Source organism: Balaenoptera ricei, chromosome 6 (genome assembly GCF_028023285.1).
Source record: "Balaenoptera ricei isolate mBalRic1 chromosome 6, mBalRic1.hap2, whole genome shotgun sequence".
NCBI lineage: Eukaryota > Metazoa > Chordata > Mammalia > Artiodactyla > Balaenopteridae > Balaenoptera > Balaenoptera ricei.
Window position 1 is genome coordinate 85,412,245 of NC_082644.1, and position 13,078 is coordinate 85,425,322.

Consider the following 13,078-nt stretch of genomic DNA (forward strand, 5'->3'; position numbering starts at 1 on the left):
AGTGAGATAGCTGGTACACGAAAGGAAACAGCACCCAGAAATTAGGCATTCACCTGTTTACTGGTAATTGAGTTATACTAATCAGTCGTTTTCTTACCGTATTTGCATGGAGGAGGAGAAAAAACAGGCCTCAGAGTGGTGAGGATGTAAATCCTAGCTTACATGAATAAAACATTTATATAATTATATACTTTAAGTTAGAATCACAAGGATAATCTGTTATTTTAAATTGTTTTCTTTTTCAGTTAATAGATTTTAATCCTAGAAATTAAGACTAGAAATGTTGATGAGAATCAAACCCATGATATTTTGTGTAAAAATCTGTACACTTTTGTGTTATAAATATTTATAAAATTTAAGAGGATTTGGCTTATTAAAATAAGATTATCCTTATTGTTCTCTCACACGGTGCAGGATGCAGCATCCCCGTGGGGTTTATTCCTGTGCCGTCCTGCGTTCGTTGCCCTCTCTGTGTGGGCTGCAGTGAGGAGGTACAAAAACGAAGCAGCCACGCTCCCTGTCCGCTCGGACTTAGTGTTTAACAGAAGTGATTTTGTGGAGACGCCATTCTCCTCCACTGCAGGAAGTCAGCTGCCTTAAATTCTCTCTATAGAATTCTGAAATGCTTTCTTCAGAGACCAGGAGAAGGGCTCCAGAAGGTCTAAACCTTTCGCCATGACAATATGGTATCTCCGAGGGCAGAGGAAACTCCAAAGTTCCGAAGCAAGCATTGATGTACTCCTAGCATCTACCACCAATTCTGGAAGAGTAAATACTTGAGTTTGTGCCCCGCCATGAGAGTTTTCATTCTGATTTTACCTCTTGAGCCTAGGGCGAGCTAGAAGGTGGGGCTTGTGCTAGGGTTATAGGATGGAATGAGCAAGGCTTCATCCCTCTACAACATCCTGCATGAATCATAGGCTCTGACCCTGTCTTCTCTCAGCTCTTAACTTTGCTGAGACTTGAGAATCCTGAAGGTCTTGGTTCCAGCTCATCTCTCTACCCCCAGGGGCTGGGCCCCCAACCCTTAGGCACAGAATCACCATTCAGAGGAGGGACAAATTCATGCTTCTTCCCATCTGGCTTTTCTGCACCCTGCTAGCAGTGGACACATTGTGCTAAGTGCTGAGTCCTATCATAGGAAGAGATTCCTGCCCCCACCTCCTGGTTTGATGGTATGTTGAGCCATCTTGGGTTTCCTTAGGAAACAGTGAGGCGGGGGCATCCCCCAGTCCCCCATACCACACCATGAGGAAGCCACAGCACTTGCTGCCCTTACTCTCTCCTCTGTGGTAAGTCAGAAAGTGGGACTACAGAAGTGCCAACTTCTGGGACAAATGAGGTGTCCAAAACAGAGCTCCCTCCCATCCACTCAGGGCAGCCTCTTTGTCTTTCTGCTTCCCAGTTCTCTCCTCCAAACCCCAAAACCCCCTGGTCCCTGGCTGAACACTAGGATGCCATACCTGTTACCAGGTGATCACCAACTTCAACTTTTTTTTCTGCCCACCTGGGCTCACATGCTGCTACCAACTCCTTACGTCCTAATAAAAAACCTTGCCATGGCAACTTCCAGAATTCCTTTTCATCTCCGGCTTTGGCTCTATGTATCAGCCCCTCCCCGCCCAGCCATGATCCTTCCCAGTTCCTCATTCACTCCCTTAGGTATTTGCCCTGCTCTCTTAATTGTAGAAAAACCATTCTTCTCATGATACACAGAGTCCCTCCTCATTACTGTCACCTTGTCTCTACTTACCACCAGTGAAACGTCTGTGCTTTTAGCCAAGGCCAACCCCTCAACCTGTGACTCACTCCTATTATGTTACTTCTGCACCATAACATTGCTCCAGCAGTTCTCCCTTTCTCTCCTCCATCATCAGTTTATTCCTCTTGACTGGATCTTTTCCATCAACATTCAACATGCTATATCTCCTACCTTTAAAAAGCCCTCTTGATGCTATCTCATTTTTCTGCACCTCTGTGGAACAAAGCTCCCTAAAGCAGTTGATTACACTTGCTATCACCAGTTGCTCTTCCTCTCTCTCAAATCCACTCCCGTCATGCTTTTACCTCCACTTCTCACCTGAGTCTATTCTTCTCAAGGCCATGAATGATCTCTGTGTTGTTAAAGCTAATGATCAACTCTGAGTCCTCATCTTACTTGGTGGATTAGCAACTTTTCATGCAGTTGATCACTTTCTCCTTGAAATACTTTCCTCTCTTGCCTTCCAGTATGCCACACTCTCCTGGTTTTCCTCCTACCTCACTGGCTGCTACTTCTCAGTCTCTGCTTATTAGTTCCTACTTTTTCCTCCAAATTCTTAATGTTGGGGTGTCCCAGAGCCTGTCTTTAGATCTTCCCTTTATTTACAATCATTGCCTTGGTGATCTTATCCAGTCTCATGGTTTTACGTATCTATCTTTCTCCCTTCCTTCCTTCCTTCCTTCCCTCCCTCCCTCTTTCTTTTTCTTTCTCTTTCTTCCTTCCTTTTCTTCCTTCCTTTTTCTTTTTCTTTCTTTCCTTCTTTCTTCCTTTCTTTCATTCTTTCTTCTCCTCCTCTTCCTCCTTCATATTCATCTTTATCGTCATCATCATCATCATCATCATTCAGTCTTAATCTATCTTCCTATCTAGTCTTCTACAGCCAGGACCTTCCCTGAGGACCATCAAACTTCTGTGCTGAGAATAGACTGTTGGAAGTATGGTCTCAGGCAGAAGCTGGGAGATTAGTTATGATGCTACTGCAGTAATCATAGCAGCAGAGTGAGTGAGAGACGTCGTCATGTTCCGAATTCATTTCAGAAGGCAGAGACAACAGGATGGACTGGATATGGACAGTTAGGGAAACAATGTCAAGGATAACACCAATGTTTTTGTCCTGAACAACTAGAAAGATGGAGCTGCCATTAAGTGATGTTGTGAATACTGTGACTGGAGAATGTTTCATATGTGTAATTAGATGATGGCTTGGAGCAGGGAGTCAGGAGTTCATTGTTCTATAGTTCAAGGTGAATATTGGACATTCAAGTATATGTGTTGATTAGACAATTTGGGCATGTGAGACTATCCCATGCAATCAAGAGCTCCATTGTGCAAGTCCTGTGTCTTTGTCATATTAGCTATGGTCCCTTGCATATAGTAAGTAAATATTTTAACTGAGTGTAAGATATTTCTCAAAATTATTTTTTAAGTTTTTTTTGTCCAGTTTGAGATATAATTGACATACAGCACTGTATAAGTTTAAGGTGTACAGCATAATCAAGGTTATTTTTATTGTGACCTGTCTGAGGTCCTCATGAGCTGAGTACCCCAGTAATCGTGTGTCAGCATTCCCTATTCCATAGCGCTCATCATACTAATGTAATGATTTGTCTGCCTCCCAAGCCCAGACTTTCAATTCAAGTACTATTAAGGTATTATTATGCCGCCACTATCCTAAGCCCTGGGGATATGAGACACTATTGTATTATTTAGGCAAGAATGGATGAGTAATCTAACAAGCAGAGGCAGTAAACACAGAAAAAAGGGGGCAAAGTTGAGATATATCAAGATTAGAACACAGTCACTGACTTCATGTTTGAGCTGAGCAAAAACACAGATTTATAGTTATACTAATCCCTGACACTGGAAAACAGTTTTGTGGGATTGAGGGTGAGTGTTCAGAAATTTTAAATTAATATGCACTGCCTTTGAAAACAAGGCTCAACTCACTGCTCTTCATCACACTATGGACAACAGACCAAAACTCAGTTTATTCACCTCCATCCCCTGAAAGCACTTGGGTATTGGGTTGGCTTCCTGGCTCAGGGTTCTTTAGAGTGCATAGCTAACCAGCCTTTTCTCTTTTCATGCCCTCTTCAGGAACATGTCAACTTCTACCCCAGGTATTCAGAACTCCATCTACATGCTCTCCCTCCCTGCCTCTCTCCCTGCCTACCCTTGGGAGTGGGGACCAGCCCCTCTCCATGTTCTACTGTGATCTTCATTCCCAGTGTCATTCAGTCCATGCAGCTGATAGACAGTGGAGGTGGGATAGAGGCAAGAGAGCTACAGCAGCCTCCCAAGTGAGTTCTCCAGAAAGATCTAACCAATAACCAACAGGGAGCAGAGAGGGGAGATTCTATCATTTGCTTTTGACTGTTGTCATATTACCTATATGCTGTTGATAAACACAAAGCACCTCCTCAAGGTTGGAACACTGGCACTCTCCTAAAAACCTCCCTTCCAGAGTGTGGGCACATATAGAAGTCATCAGTGAATTTTGCCTGTGAGATTCCTGGCCGCTCCTCCTTGACAGTTCTAGCCTCATGTCCACATTGCTCCTCTGGGCCGAAGGACACCATGATAAAATTCAAGCCTGACCTTTACTTTCAATGTACCTTAGACAAGGGCCTTCCTTCTCTGTTCAAGTCCCTTTATCCGTAGTCCGGGGTGGGGGTGGGGTGGAATGCTACCCAGCTTAAGTGTGGGTTAAAGCCCCTTCCCTAGATAGGCAGGACATTTACCTCCCTTATGCCTTCCCTGAACACACCGCAGTGGAGAGAAGGAGCAGGCGCACACCTCTCTACTTAGAGATATACAGTGTATTTTGGGTGGCACTCTGTCCACCTGCACATCAGTGAAAATGACAGTAGCAGTCCTCTTCAAGGGATGCAGACGTTGGAGAGACTACAAAGTCTCTTGACTGAGCTGGGTCTTCTTGAGCAGACCAGTGTTTCCCTCCGAGGTGAGAGTTGGGAATTAGGGTGGGTTCCCTGGTTGGGTGACACAAGCCACTCGAGGACAGTGCTGAGGGCAGTGGCGGGGGATGCCCAGGACTGAGGCAGAGTGGAGTTGATGGGAGCGGGAGCGGTGCCGGAGCTTACTGTCTGGGGAGTGGGGCACATCCGAGAACGCCAAGCCCACCTGCTTCTCAGTGGGCGGAAATTGGGCCTTACGGTGCCCTCTTGTCTTCTCCATCTTAGTTTGCCCCTTGGGACTTTTGGCTGAAGCCAGGCTCTTTTCCACATTTTTTTTTCTGGTGTTGGCCACTTTCTCAGATGTGGAGGACATGGATTCTTCATGCCCTTTGCCTTTTGTCTTGGGGTTAATAAAGTCCAGAAAAGATTTCATCTTATTTCTCCAGCCAGATTCTGGAAAGCTAGGCCTCTTGTGAGTACGGCCTTGCATCACCTGCCCCTGAAAAACCTGACCTTGTAAAGTTTGGCCCTGCAACGGCTTACCCGGAGTGAGTTGGCCCAGGAAAGGCTGGCCCTGTGACACCTGGGGCACCACAGGCTGGGCATTCTCAGGAACCCTTGCTGGTTTGAGGATGACATTGAGCTTGGCCTGACTGTCCTGCAGGTCATTCTTCTCAGAGTCTTTCCCCCCAGGGACTCCAGGAGGTAGCTCTGGGAGTTTCAGCTGAGGGCGATGCTGGGGACTGTGCTGACAGGGAGCATGAGGGTGAAAGCGACGTCTCCGTCGCCAGGGGCTGCAGGGTGTCCCATTCAGAAGCATTCCTTCTGGCCTCTGGGCTTCAGCAGGGTGGCTTTTCTCTCTTGTGGAGGAGACTGCAAACCCGGCATCCCCTTCTCCGTGGTCCCCGGCCAATTTGGGTTTGCCTGGCTCCTCTCGCTTTTCTGCCAGTGTGGGTACTTGGGCTGAGTCCTTGCTCCTGTCAGGGCTTTGGGGCGCAGGGCTCCAGGGCTCCTCCAGGCTGCGGTTGTTCACACTGGCCTCCAGCTGACCACAAAGCTCCTGGGTCTCTGTCAGGTCCCCACTGGGTTGCGAGATATTGGAGGCCCAGTGGACAGAACCGTGGGATACTGCACTTGAACTGGGTTGCTTCTGTTTCTGATACATTGCCTTCAACTCAGTGGCCAGCTGTTCTCTGAGGTAGAGGCATTCTGGATCTGGGGCACGTGGCATATCTTGTGGGATGGGGAGTTCCTCGAGCAGTGTGTTTCCTTGGTTGTTTAGAGTCCCAAGAGACTCCTGTGTGCGTATGTTCTCTGAGGTTTCTACAATTTGTTTCCTGGACTTCCTTGCCTTTATGGGAATTCCCAGTTGTATCTCTAGCATCTTCTTTCTCAGATGGAAATTTAGTTTGGCCAACATGTGTTCTCCAAGTGAGGAGGGCCTCGCAGGCTCTGTCTGACTTTCTAGAGGCACCATCTCAATTACTTCTTCCACCTGCACTTCAGCCTGGAACTCATCTGCAATGTCTGCACAAGCCTTGTTGGCATCTTGAAAGCCTGACCCAGGACTTAGACCCTGCTCTTCAGGTGAGGTCATCTGAGTCAGAGGTTCTGTTGGGAATTTGATAGGCCCAGGTACCATCTCTGTGATCACAGCTTGGGAAGTGATTGCTGGGGCCATGACCCTAGAGAGAGCCACATAATAAAGAGCCGGCAGCCCTGACAAGAAGGCCAGATACTTGTTCCGTAAAGTTGTCTCCAGTTTCTCAATGGCTCCCTTGGACAGGGCTCGGGGCAGCTTAGGATGTTCAATGACAGCATCTGGTGAGGTTTGTTGCTGCTGATCAAGGGCCGTTGGCATCCAGGGTATAATTTTCTGTTGTAGGTCCGGGTCACTTGCTGCCTGTAGTTCCAGGGGCTTGCTTTCTGGGATGCAGGTGAAGGGAACCACTTCCAGGCCCCCAGGAATTATGCACTCCCAAGAGCTATATACACAGGTAGGGACGTTGCCCTGGTGAATCTGCCCCGATTTGGAGTCGATATGGCTCTGCAATATTGCCTTGGCCTGGTCAAACAAGTGTGGCATGGGGACTGTCACTGGCTCCACAATGGGTGAGAATGGGTCATCAGCCCCAGCGGCCTCTAGAGATGTAGGCCAGTGGCCATTCACACTGTCTACGGATGTGCTGCTCCGGGACATAGTCTGCTGGTTAGTGGGGGACAGGAGCAATTGAATGGACTGTTGGATCTTCTGCGGCAGGCCCCAGCAGTGGTGAATCAACTGTCTCTGGAGGTGGAATTCCAGCTGCCTCCTGGCATGCTGCTGCGGGAAGAGTAGTTCTCTTTTGAGGACTGAGATGGGATGCCCTGGCCAGGAAGTTTTCACAGTCTCAGAAGACTGGGCTTTGTCACAGGGCTTATACTGCATGGGGCTCTGGGTGTGTTGATCTCTCTGGGAAACATCTGGCCAGTCCCACTGAAGCTGGAGCTGCCTCTGCAGCAGGTGCCACTCCAAGGCTTCACACTCATCCAGGGTCAGAAATGGGACACTGATCTGAGCTTGTTGGTGGTCAGATGGAGCAACCCAATTTTGAGAAGACAGAAAAGAGGGTGGAGCTGACTGGGGTGGAATTTTAGGCAGCAGAGGGAGGAAGGAGAGTTCCTTGAAGAGAAAAGGATCCTTCAAGCGGGGCTTGGACATGCTCTCATTCATGGAGAGGCCTTGAGAACCCCAGAAGGCGTCAACCAGGGACTCACTGTGCAGAGAAGGAAGACCACAGAATAGCTGGCTATATTTCGGCTGCACATGGCCCACTGAGTCATTAGCCTGTTGCCCAGGCATTTGATAAAGGCCACTTAATTCTTTAGGGGCTGAAGAGGGCAAGGCAAGAGCCATATGGTTTGGGGTTTGCTGGTAGCAGTGTATTTGTTCTGGGTCCATAATGGACCATTCAGAAACCCAGAAGGCCTGGGTAGGCTGGCCAGCCATACATGGACCCCAGTTCTGGTATGAAATGGTCGCAAATCTCTCAACAGAGAACTGAGAAGTATCATTCTGAATGAAAGAAACTGGTTGGTTATATACAGGTTGGTAAAATAATGGTGGATTTGGCATAAGCTGCCTCAGAGACTCTTCCACACGTCTGGGGAGCCCCCACCTCTGGAAGTGCATCCATTTTTTTACATGTAGCTCAAGAAGTCTCAGGACTTCAGGAGTCAGGAACGGCAGGTGGGCAGGGAGGACACTGACCATCTGCAAGGCCACAGGATGTGTCAGGGTAGTAATTTCTCGGTTCAGCGTCAGCAGAGAGACTTGGGAATTTAAGGGCTGCTGGCCTTGGTTCCCACAGACAAGGTTGAGTTCGCTCTGCATCATCTCCTGCAGCTTCACTGAAACCCTAGGTTCCTCAATCCTTGAAGAAAACATAGTCTCTGGGCCCCTGGGCACCTCTGGCACTTGAAATCCCTGCCTTAGCATGAGGTGTTCAGCCCAGAAATCATGGATGCTGGCTGCACCAGTTGACTGGGCAGCTGACTGGGTTAAGGATTTCTGTGACACTGTGAGGGTTGCAGATGGAAGTGAAAGGTCTTTGGAGTGTGGGCCATGCTCCAGAGTCTGTTCAAAAGACACAGTAGACGTGGACAAAACCTCTAGGCAAGAGGAGCCCTGCGATGGCTCCCTTGAAGTGGGGGAGATCAGAGTGTTCTCACCCACCACCACCTGCTGAATCTCCAGAGCCACAGCGTTGCAGGTTTGGCAGCAGGGATCCGCACACAGGAGCCGCCGCACGCTCCCCTCCTGAGGAAGCCAGCCCTGGCTGGGAAGGGAAACATGGCAACCGTTTGTTACTGATGGAATGACATCTGCCTCTTTTCAAGTGTGTGGCCTGGAGAGTGACACTGCCCCCGCTAGCCCTGTAAACTCTGAGGCCTGCACCCACTGGGTGTTTACTCATCTACTTTTCTTCCTAGGGAAATGTCATTTGGCAAGTTATGGTGTGCTGGGCTGAGAGCCTGGGGCTTGTTGGGCAAGGTCTCAGGGAATTGAAGGGAACACAGGGCCTTGAGAGCCTGGGAGGTGGGTGAGTTCTCTGCTGACCTGTGCTGAGAAGCTGAACTAGGAGAAGGCAACCAGGCAGATGGGGGAGCCAATGGTTAGCTGATGGCGCAGCACCAGGAACATCACCAGATAGACGCTGGAGCCAGCCTCGTTTGGGGCTACGGAGGTCCTTGTGGGAACTCTGCATTCTGGGGATTAGAGGGCATACACAACATCTCTTGGAAGCCAATCCCTATTCTCTAGACATCTTAAGAGGGGGATAATATGACAAGCTCCTGCCTGAGGGCTGTCCCAGGATCTGGCCTCCCTGAAGACAAAACCAGAGGAGGTATGTCAGCAGGGTCCAGGGGTCTGCCCTTGAAAGGGTCTAGCTGTAAAGAGAATATGAAAATGATGACTGATTTATGCACTTAATTATCCATCCTCCTAACTTGTCTTGTGGTTGAGTGGAAACCCATGTAGTTTTAAATCCTGCACTAGTCAAATCCTGAATTCCAGGACCTTTGTGAGCCTAGCCCAGAGCAGAACTGCAGGACACTTCTCTCCTGAGATGTCTGATCCCACCCTCTCCTCTGGGAACCCTCAACCAGTCCAGGCTCCACTGTGTCTGGCTACCTCCCAGCCGTTATGCTCCTCCCCAACCCTGCCCCAGGCCAAGCGGAGAAATGATCACAGGCCAGGCTGGGAGTTGCGAGACGGCAAAAAGCAAGAGATCACCTTCTCATGACAGAGAGCAGCTCCCACGGCTTCTCAGCTTCTTCCCGGGAAAGTCTCCTAGCTGAGAAACCAGGAGACAGTGTTACATGGAACGGGAGAGGATTCAGGGACATCCTACAGGAAGCTGAAGACCTTTGAATGACAGGAGACTGCAAACCCCAACAGCCAGTGCTCTGAGGCACGTCTGACTACAACTTAACCAGGTATGATGTGCTCTCCTGCACCTAATCTCCTTTGACCTCCACAACCACACTGTGAGTGAGACAGCATCATCATGCCCATTTTATGGATAACAAGACTGAGAGCTGAAGTGACTTCCACTGGGTCATAAAACTAGTAAATGACACAGTTAAGGACAGAGCCCTTACTTCCTCACTCCCCTACTTCCTCTTCACTCCCAGGGATAAGGTGGAGAATTCTAGAACATTCCCAGGCTCTGATTTCCCACCCAAAAAAGTCTTCTGGGAGAATTTGTCAACTTGAGGAATTGGGCCTTCAGTGGTTAGAGCACCTGGTGCCTGGCACCAGGGGTCATTGAGGGACAGGGTTCATGGGAGCCTCACCCACAGTAGAGAGAAGTCAGAGCAGAGACTGGGACTTTACCTCTTGATGCTGCATCTCTAGCCCTTTGTCTGACTTTTCGGTGACGCTTAAAGACAAAAGAGTTAGAGTATGAAGTTGGGACACCATTTTCTTTTTCATGTCCAGACTGAGACAAAGCTAATATAGAGTTCCCAATCCCTTGTAATTTATCTGTATTTTATTTACTTTCCTAACTTTCCATACTCTACTTTTTCACCCCAATATTTCCCTTCTCTTCTTACTTCTGATTCATTTTGAGGTTCTTTCATCCTCAATACCTCCCATTTTTTTCCTAAGAGAAGCTGTGTATCAGGCTTATGATGGAACAAGAGAAAGGGTGGAACAGAATAAAAGGTGTGTAGGTCTAATAACCAAAGGACTTCAATTTACAAATGCCTTAATGGACCACAAACTAGAAAAATCTCCCATAATGGGAGGTCTTCTAAGATCCAGTGAGGCACATTCCATTTCATCCAAGTCTCAACCCAAGTCAGATAGAGACGTTTTTGATTTTTCAATTAGAATACACTGCAGGGATAGCCTGGTAAGAAATTATTTGTAGGCTCTGAGAAGGGAAATACCTTGTAAGAGTAACTAATGGATGGTAAACAAACAAACAAACAAAAATCAAGGGGAGGGAGGGGAAAAGGAAGGATAAAAGGAGAGATACTGAGAGCTTAGAAGCTTCTTATCTGAGGCTTAACTAGTTCAGTCGTGGTCATAGTGTTTCCCTACCTGGCAGCAGCTCCTTTTATGTTCCAATGTTAATCCATGGTAACTCTTTTTCACTTGCCAGACAATTAGGATAACAATGAAGATGGAGCCATAGGTATATAAGGGAAACCCCAAATCCCACAGAAAAAAAGTCGGGCTCAACATGGTCTTAACCTCATTAGCATGAGGAGACCAACAATTCCTATATGTAGGCATTCAGAGTCCTGGCACCTAGTGACTTCCAATGCTACACTTTGTCGTCTCCGCCTCACAGACAACGGAACCAGGCCACCAGACTGCATCACAAAGCTCTCCTGTTTCACAAGATAGCTGTGGTGTCAAAGACCTTTACCTGTCTAGAGAAGCAAATGTGGTGATTCTGTTTGTAGATACGGGTGTCTGGTTGTCTGTAAGGACTGAAGGTGCCGCTCACAGTCAGTGTCTGTTCTCCCACTTTGTCTCCACTCTCCACACCCTCCACCAGCCTGATGGCCAGAGTCTGGTTATAGCGTGGAAATGGAGAGCTTTGATCTTACAGGCAGTGGATAATGGGAAATCAGAGGTGCATGAAGGGACCATGGCAAGGCCACGGTGGTAGCATCTTTAAATGACGTTGTAGGAGTCAGAAAGGAATGCCTCCCAGACTGTGTGGCCTCAAGCTTGCAGATGAGTGAAAAGAGACTGTAAACACTGCCTTCCATTGAGACATACTAATGAGACTTCCTTACAGAGTTCTTTTCTTTTTTTCTTAGGCTTTAATTTATTTATTTATTTATTTATTTTGAATTTTATTTTATTTATTTTTTTATACAGCAGATTCCTTTTTTTGTTTTTTAATTTATTTATTTATATTTATTTTTGGCTACGTTGGGTCTTCATTGATGCTCGCGCGTTTTCTCTAGTTGCGGCAAGCACGGGCTACTCTTCCTTGCGGTGCGCAGGCTTCTCATTGCAGTGCCTTCTCTTGTTGCAGAGCACGGCCTCTAGGCGCACAGGCTTCGGTAGTTGTGGCACGCAGGCTCAGTAGTTGTGCCTCACGGGCTCTAGAGCGCAGGCTCAGTAGTTGTGGCGCACGGGCTTAGTTGCTCCGTGGCATGTGGGATCTTCCCGGACCAGGGCTCAAACCCATGTCCCCTGCAATGGCAGGCAGATTCTTAACCACTGTGCCACCAGGGAAGTCAAGCAGATATTTATTAGTCATCAATTTTATACACATCAGTGTATACATGTCAATCCCAATCGCCCAATTCATCACACCACCATCACCCCCACCCCCCGGCAGCTTTCCCCCCTTGGTGTCCATACGTTTGTTCTCTACATCTGTGTTTCAATTTCTGCCCTGCAAACCGGTTCATCTGTACCATTTTTCTAGGTTCCACATATATGCGTTAATACACGATATTTGTTTTTCTCTTTCTGACTTACTTCACTCTGTATGACAGTCTCTAGATCCATCCACATCTCAACAAATGACTCAATTTCGTTCCTTTTTATGGCTGAGGAATATTCCATTGTATATATGTACCACAACTTCTTTATCCATTCGTCTGTCGATGGGCATTTAGGTTGATTCCATGACCTGGCTATTGTAAAGAGTGCTGCAATGAACATTGGGGTGCATGTGTCTTTTTGAATTATGGTTTTCGCTGGGAATATGCCCAGTAGTGGGATTGCTGGATCATATGATAATTCTATTTTTAGTTTTTTAAGGAACCTCCATACTCTTCTCCATAGTGGCTGTATCAACTTACATTCCCACCAACAGTGCAGGAGGGTTCCCTTTTCTCCACACCCTCTCCAGCATTTGTTGTTTGTAGATTTTCTGATGATGCCCATTCTAACTGGTGTGAGATGATACCTCATTGTAGTTTTGATTTGCATTTCTCTAATAATTAGTGATGTTGAGCAGCTTTTCATGTGTTTCTTGGCCATCTGTATGTCTTCTTTGGAGAAATGTCTATTTAGGTCTTCTGCCCATTTTTGGATTGGGTTGTTTGTTTTTTTACTATTGAGTTGCATGAGCTGTTTATATATTTTGGAGATTAATCCTTTGTCCGTTGATTCGTTTGCAAATATTTTCTCCCATTCTGAAGGTTGTATTTTTGTCTGGTTTATGGTTTCCTTTGCTGTGCAAAAACTTTGAAGTTTCATTAGGTCCCATTTGTTTATTTTTGTTTTTATTTCCATTACTCTAGGAGGTGGATCAATAAAGATCCTGCTGTGATTTATGTCAAAGAGTGTTTTTCCTATGTTTTCCTCTAAGAGTTTTACAGTGACCAGTCTTACATTTAGGTCTCTAATTCATTTTGAGTTTATTTTTGTGTATGG

The 13,078-nt window shown here is 47.1% G+C and overlaps 1 protein-coding gene and 1 long non-coding RNA gene across 4 annotated transcripts in view; both read right to left on the reverse strand.

Moving 5' to 3' along the window:
- The window catches only part of LOC132367145 (uncharacterized), a 200,627-nt gene that overhangs the window by 40,871 nt on the left and 146,678 nt on the right, over positions 1-13,078 (reverse strand). The gene's annotated exons all lie outside the window — the stretch shown is intronic.
- LOC132367588 (protein SPATA31F1-like) lies at positions 4,739-10,915 on the reverse strand. The gene is made up of 4 exons (XM_059926178.1): positions 10,772-10,915; positions 10,058-10,103; positions 9,455-9,515; positions 4,739-8,495 (listed from the first exon to the last, which is right to left on the reverse strand). Exons 1-4 carry the CDS (start codon positions 10,913-10,915, stop codon positions 4,739-4,741), a joined length of 4,008 nt encoding a protein of 1,335 aa, XP_059782161.1.

Coding starts and splice junctions, on each gene's coding strand:
- LOC132367588 (XM_059926178.1), bottom strand. CDS start 10,915: ATGTTGAGCCCGACTTTTTTTCTGTGGGATTTGGGGTTTCCCTTATAT. Junction 10,104..10,771: donor ATAAAAGGAGCTGCTGCCAG/GTAGGGAAACAC, acceptor TTTGTCTTTAAG/CGTCACCGAAAAGTCAGACA. Junction 8,496..9,454: donor CTGCTCTCTGTCATGAGAAG/GTGATCTCTTGC, acceptor TTCCCTTCCCAG/CCAGGGCTGGCTTCCTCAGG.